Source organism: Micrasema longulum, unplaced genomic scaffold (genome assembly GCF_059751315.1).
Source record: "Micrasema longulum isolate JH-2025_06_02 unplaced genomic scaffold, ASM5975131v1 h1tg000037l, whole genome shotgun sequence".
NCBI classification, from domain to species: domain Eukaryota; kingdom Metazoa; phylum Arthropoda; class Insecta; order Trichoptera; family Brachycentridae; genus Micrasema; species Micrasema longulum.
This window is the reverse complement of record NW_028277244.1, coordinates 1,197,903-1,205,604: the sequence shown is the minus strand read 5'-3', so window position 1 is coordinate 1,205,604 and position 7,702 is coordinate 1,197,903. Positions and strand designations below refer to the sequence as shown.

At 30.7% G+C, this 7,702-nt stretch overlaps 1 protein-coding gene across 1 annotated transcript in view; it reads right to left on the bottom strand.

The window, feature by feature from the left end:
- Nucleotides 1-3,677: 3,677 nt before the first annotated feature.
- The window catches only part of LOC148285413 (uncharacterized), a 37,570-nt gene continuing 33,545 nt past the window's right edge, over nt 3,678-7,702 (bottom strand). Inside the window, exons 2-3 of the mRNA XM_088225478.1 lie at nt 5,451-5,659; nt 3,678-3,891 (exon numbers count right to left, since the gene is read on the bottom strand). Coding sequence (XP_088081604.1) covers nt 3,742-3,891; nt 5,451-5,659 — 359 coding nt within the window. The 3' untranslated portion in view covers nt 3,678-3,741. The remainder of the gene's footprint in view (nt 3,892-5,450; nt 5,660-7,702) is intronic.

Here is a 7,702-nt window from a genome sequence, read left to right as displayed (position 1 = left end):
CCACTTAGCTGTTTAATAGTCCAACATATCACCGGTCTTACCTACATTGTTTTGGAATTGATTCAAATAATAAAATTTTAGCTAATTTTTCATTTTATAAATATTTAATGGACGTTCCTGCAAAATTGGCCTTTTTGCTGTCGATATATAATAAGCATGTGTAAACCGTATAATTAAAAGTTCTAATTTCAATCCGTTTAAACTTTCTTTAAAGCCTTGAAATATCTTGAAGTACTCATTTAGGTTAGTTGTACATATGAATACAATATGTATGTTATTTATTGATATAAATGATTACTGAATAAAATTGAGGTTCCTAGGTTTATGTACATTATTACTTAATTATAACATTATAATTTTTACAATTATTATTTGATTATAAACACTCCTTATATGTTCTTAATGGTGCATATGGAACCTAATTGTTATTTAAAATGCTGCTTATAGTTGGTGATACTGCAATATCTCATAACTATCAATTGAATATTTTGGTAGGTGAACCTAAAAACAGTTCTGTTAATATACTGTCTATGATTTTGATCGACCAAAAATACCGCTGGAGTTACAAAAAAAACTATCATTATTTAGAGTAAAAATAACAATATTTTTAAAATACAGTCTCTTATTCTCTATAGTGAATTTACTGCAGTAAAAAAATCATTTTAAAAAACAGGTTACACAGTATTGGAGTATCACCGACGATATGACGCTTTTAAAACAAAAGAAACATGATATGAGGAAGACTCAATTTCAAGACTTTAATCCATGAACTAAAATATTTTAGTGTTACTTTTCAATAATTAATTACCATTTTAAATTATGCTGTTTTTTTTTCTATGTGTATTTGCTTAAATATTGATTAAAACTGTTAAAAACTAAAAAAATAAAAAAATAACAGATAGTCTCTTCTGCCATCTGACTACGGAAGTATACTCCTTTATAATTTGGAAGTTCAATGCTACGGGAAATTGGATGTAAAAAATGTTTTCTTAAGCGCAGTAAAAATTATAGCATTAAATTGTACCGCGAAGTTTCTTGAAAATGTATGAAAGAAAACAAAAAATATATTTTCTTAAAAACGAACTATATTGAATGACGTCACTAGTTCTTCCGAATCAACCATTTATAGTATTGTGATAGATTTCTGGTTTACAGGAAGCCAATTCACGAATCAGCAGAACTCGCACGTGGGTAATTACAAAACTTTTAAAAATCATAGCACCAATGATCATCATCATTCCCTTTCCGCACCTAATGGTGCACAGGGCACTGCAGTGGTACACCAATCGCGAAGATCGTAAGATGGTCAGTCTTACGCTTCTGGTACCAGTCCAGGGACTATGAAATATTCTGGTGGGAAAACACCTTATTGAATAAATATTACGCCACGAGGCCGAGCATCGATACTACGGTATACAAATTTTTTTTTGGCTTAGTTTAATAGTCTTAACAAATAGTAAAAATAAAAAAAAACACGGAACTTTCTCATTAAGAAGAAAAAATATTGCTCCTGTTAGTCACGGTGTTTTGGCGATCTGGCTCAATGTATTATTTAATTTTTAAGTCTTGACAGAGGAACAGTCGTGTTCTGAAACCGGTCGGCATATTAAATTTGTATTAGTTATTTTACGCAAAATAAATACACGGTTATATTATTAACACGGAAAATCACAAAGTTAGTGCTTTAAATATTAATTTTGTTTTGTAATTAATCATAATCTTAAGATTTTTGTTGTTTGTTTTATTCTTCTTTTTAAATGCATATCTGTAGATTATTTATGTATTCAAATATTTTTTTTCATACCTCTGCATAAATGTCTTCCATATATACCTATACATTGTCTGGTTTTAAATGCATATTATGCTCCAATTTGATAACGCCATTATGCTTAGTAAAATTTCTTTACTTCACATACAAAAGTAATGTACCAATGTATGAAAATTATTATTAAAATAATAAATTGTGGCTTATATTTATTGTTTTTTCTTACTTTCCTTTTTGAATCTTATCACCCATCTTCATTCTATTTAAAGGTTCTCCTTTTGCTATAGAGCAGTGGTTGCCAAACTCATTAGTTAAAGAGCCAAAGATCAACAGTACAAGAACTGAGATTTCTTTAGCGAGCCAAATAAATTTTCGTATAAAAAGGTTTCCTCAAAGCCAACGGACCTTATTATGTGGTAGAAGATTTGCGTATTCTCTCTATTTCAACTAAAAATTCTATGAATTGGCGATAATTGACTAATTGTGTCGACAATCTTGATTAACAATTCCAAAATATTGAATTTCTTCTGGAGATGTCTTCACACAAAGTGCTTCTTGGTGAACGATGCAACGATAAACAAGTATCTCGTGATGACTTTTTGTCCCATTTGTTGAAATTGAAATAATTTTGGCAAGTGTAAGATGATGTTTCTCTGTCCATTTAATGACAGTGTTTGCAATATCCTCGCCTTGTGTTTGACCTTTCAGTGACAATAATCCTAAAAGTTCTTCATTAGGACCCGTTGGCAAAATAAGCGAAGAGTGAAACTTGGGTTGTGTGAGCCGCACTCGAGTGGCTAAAGAGCCACATGTGGCTCGCGAGCCCCGGTTTGCCAACCACTGCTATAGAGAAACCAGTTTAAAAATCACTGACATATAATTTATAGACTTGCACTATAGAGTAAAATATTTTTTAAAGTAGTGACATGAAAACGTTCCCACAGTTATTACACCAGCGCTGCTATTCCGAATGCTCTTGCGTCCATAGACAACACTTTTATCTCGCGTATTTTGTATGTAAACATGCGAGATAAAAGCTTTTTCTACGGCCGCGAGAGCGTTTGGAATTGCAGTCCGGGGCTGCATTCGACGAGCATGCATATGCTACCAAAAATTTAAGGATACTCATTTTTATTACATAAAAAAGTTTTTATTTGATCGTTAACAATCAACATTCGTTTTTGGTGGATCCCAATCAGATTCTTTCCTTAAATTCCTTTTAATTTCGACCCATTTATTTCATTTCACTAGATTTTTAGGAACGAAAAGATAATTTGACTCGCGTTTATTATACTTTTATAACGTATTACCCTAGAATTAAGAATAGTCCAAATTACCAACAAGCTACAAAAAGTGGCTTGGTGGGATTTTAGTTTTAGTAAAAATATAACAAGTGAAATTTTTTTTAAATTTTAAAAATGTATAATTATGCTATTAAATCAAATAAAAAAAAAATAATAATAAAAAAAAAAAAAAAAACTTTCAGTGCATCACTAAGTAGAGCTTCGCAATTGTGCCGCTAGGCGTAGTTTGACGTTTACAAAAAATAATATTTTTATTTGAATATTGATTTTTAAAGCTTTGTTAATCACTCGTAATCAAATATTTACTAATGAAAAGTTGCACAATCCCTTTTAAAATGTTTATCCGAAAGTTTTTACAAAGTTTCATGACGCAAGTAGGCATTTTGGTTTCGATTCTAAACGGTCGGAGAACGATTAAATAAGCGTTGGGCATGAGTGTCATCATATTTGAGGGCTCAGGGCATGTTTATGTATTAATATGTCAATTAAAAAAAAAAAAAATTATTAGTTCACCAAATGCAACTAAGTTTAGTTTTGAGAGAAGAAATGAAAACAAAATATAATAATGTATTTTTCATTATAAATATATTTTTTATTTCTTACGCATTTATAATATAAATTATTTGTACAACTAAGGCACATTTTTAAGAACAGCTTTTCGGTGTGTAAAATCTAATCACTGACGGTATCAACGTCAATTTCTTCATTATCTTGTGTGGAGGAATCCGCTCCTCCGATCATTGTTTCATCTTTAGTTCCTAAACCTCTTCCTTCTTTTGTGTGACGCCACTTCATTCTTCTGTTTTGAAACCACACCTTTACCTAAAAGGAAAGGGGAATTATTAAGTTTCTAAGAGTTACAGAAGAAGAAGAGAAAACAACAGCCACTGTAGCAAAAAAATTACAATATTTACAAATAAACCAAAATTATGGACCAATTATAGCTATCTTTATATATGAATAAGTAAATAAAATGCCAAAAAAGGTGTACCCGTGAAAAGCCTCTTCGTATAATTCCACTGGTAAAAAAATTAAATACAACAATAATAATGAAATAAAACATAATATGATAATAATTTATTTTTTGTTGACTGTCTTAAAAAATCCTTTCGCCAGCGGATCCATACGGAGTAGCCCCAGATCAGCCTTTCATCCTTTCTTCTTTCAAACAAGAGAAAATAAATATAATATGAAAGCATAAAAAAAAATTAATTATGTAAAACCTTTTTAAATAGGTGCAGTTAAATTATATTATAATTATTATTTGCAATCAAGGTTCTATCATTTTCTTTATAGTAACTATAAAGAAAATGCTTGAATGAAACAGCTAACAGGCTTTACACCGTTAGACATTAAAATTCAAGAAAGAAAGGACATTTGTAATGTCAGAAGATATATCTCCTTATGCTCCCTATGAAATAAGAATCTTTACGTAGCCTGCTCGACGACAAAGTGGGGGCGGCATTCGTTCCTTTTTAGGGTGATAAAGAATTACCAGGCAGAATATTTAAATTAGACAATTTCTGCTCAGTTTTTCAGGCTCAACTACTCTCAATACGAGAAGCTCTCGAATGGTTATTTGAAAAACCACCAGAGAGGTGGGTTATTTCAAAAATATTATCAGATTGTCGTTCGGGCGTTTAAGCTATAACTGATACTCGGCCGGTAAATCCATTTCATTGTAAATTTCTGAGTAAAATTAAGCATCTAAAAATCAGAGGGATGATTATTCAAATATGGTGGATAAGAGGACATGCTGGTATCGTTGGAAATGAGAGAGCAGATGAACGAGCAAGAGCCGCAACTTGTAAAATAACGGCACATTTCTTCTCAGAATTTCTCTTAGCTTTGCTAAGCGCAGTATACAACAAAATACACAGCTGCGTTGGGAGGATCATTACCGCGCTTCTACAGGTAAAATCACTAAAATGTTTTTCCCAACGCTGGCTGATGCAGCAAACTTCCGTCGTCATCACCATGGTACTTTTGAAACGACCCAAATTTTTACCGGACACGGAGCTATGAGAAGTTACCTATATAGGTTTAAATGAAGGAATGATGACTATTGTTCACGCGATGATATTTCTTCACAGAGTATCGAACACCTGTTATTTCAGTGCCCATTTTTCAGTTCACCACGCCATAATCTTGAAGCAGAATGCAGGAAAGATGGAATATTCTCAACAGATATTCACATTGTCGTTAAAAGTAGTTATCACGCGCCATTTTGCTTGGACTTTTCAACAATGGTGATTAGACTCATAAAGGTAAAAAACCAAAATCAGTGATCAAACATCCCATTTCTAAGATAAACAATAACTTTTTTCGAGTACCTTGTAATACAGGGGTAAAAAAAAACCAAATGATTAAAGATGTTTCACCTGAGCATCGGTGAGCCCCAGGGTGCTGGCCAGCTGGCGGCGGTCAGGCTTGGTGATGTACTTCTGTATCTGGAAGCGGCGTTCCAGCCCTTTCCTCTGCAGGTTGCTGAACACGGCGCGGGACCAAGACCGCTTCCTCTTGGGGGCCGCTCCCGCCCCCGGCCCTGCCCCCGCCCCCGGAGACCGGGACTGGATGCGGTGGGGGTACACTGACAACAAATAAATAAAAAAATCTAAAACATATTTTTAAAAATATTCATAATTTTTATGTTGCTAGAATTTAATTTTTGTAGCTGAGAGGCGTTTGATAATTTATCTTCAGCATGTAAATATAATTAAATATGAAATAATTGAGGGTATTTTTTTATATATTTAAATCTTAAAGTAGGGCACACATATCATACATATTGTTATGTGTGTTCTAATAATAACATTGCAAATATATTTAATTTATAAATTGTTTATCACATATGTCTTGACCATTATTTTAAATTTTGAAATGTTTTTTTCTTCATAAATATTTTTTTCCATTTCGTAATACTTTTTAATTGCTTTAAATAAAATTGAATTTTGTGACTTTGCCTATTTCCTAAATGGAAGTCTAATTTTGTTCTTTTCTCTAGTATTGTGATCGTGTTCATGCTGGTTCCGATCAATTTTTTTCCAAAATTCTGTTTTTTTATTAGAGTTTATAATTTTATGAACAAATATCATTGTATTGTAAAATATTCTTTGTTTAAATGTTAATAATTTCATTTCATTTACCATCGACTTTACCCTCGTGTATCTGTTTTTTTTTCAAAATGATTCTAAAGGCTTTATTTTGTAATACAGTAGGTTTATCTATGTTTTCTTTGTTTGATAGTGAGATTTCTTTGTTTGGTATTAGAAAAAAAACAGGATTTCAGAAAAAAATACTGATCAAAGCCAACATGAAAATAATTACAATACCAGTGGAAAGGTAAAAATCAGACTCCGATTTAGAAAAAAGGCGAAGTCACAAAATTCTATTTAATATAAGGTAGTAAAAAAATAAAAACATCTCTGAAAAAAAATCTAAATTCAAGCAGAAGGTTAAGGTAGTAGTCGGGTAAAACGAACGCAAAATTAGGAAATCATACGATTTTGCCATTTTAAAACGAATGTTTGTTAAAAATCACGCAATAAAAAAAAAAAAATTATATATTAGATAAAAATAATACTTTTTATAGGTATTTCTATAAAAAAATGTACTTAAAAGTTTCATATAACTAAAATGTAATTACTTTTAGACTGGCAGATTACGCCATTTCAAATTTAGACTAAGCTTATTAATCTGGGGTCTCAATAAAGACTAAGTATTGAACTAAAATTTGTTATAATGATTTGAAGATAATAAATTTAAAAAGGAGATGGCCGCGGCAGAATCTTATTTTTTTGTTTTTGAAAAGAAATATAAGCATTTTAAATCACATAAATTTTTGTAAAATTTTTCTTTATTTCTACGTAAAATTATGCAATCAGTAAAACCATAAAAAATTTAAAAATATTGAAATAGTTTAGTTAAAACCTTTTTTTATAGGACTGTATTTTTTTAATATTTTATATTTATGTATAATTACTTTTAGACCGGCAGATTACGCCATTTCAAATTTAGACTAAGCTTATTAATCTGGGATCTCAATAAAGACTAAGTATTGAACTAAAATCTATTAAAATGATTTGAAGATAATAAACTTAAAAAAGAGATGGCCGCGGCAGAATCTTATTTTTTTTGTTTTTGAAAAGAAATATAAGCATTTTAAATCACATAAATTTTTCCTTTATTTCTACGTAAAATTATGCAATCAGTAATACCATAAAAAATTTGAAAATAGTTTAGTTAAAACCTTTTTTTATAGAACAGTATTTTTTTTTTTTTCAATACGATAATTCTAGTTGTAATATTCAATTTTAAACAATGTCTTATTTGGGTTTTTATTACATTCGCATACCGGCCGTTTGGCGGTCGCAGACGGACGTGGTTTCTGTGCTCTACATATTAATGCGTTTTAATATATTAGGTGTTAAACAACTTATAAATGAAATATATGTACTTTGTTTTTTTAAAGTTTATGTGCGCCCTATTTCAAGATTCAACATTAAACAAATATAATTTCATGCAGTGGTCAGTATGTTGCCATGCAAGAGGTCTTGGGTTTAATTCCCGACATAGTTGCTATTAAATATTAATTTATAAAACATTTTACATTCTAATATTTCACAGTCTTTGA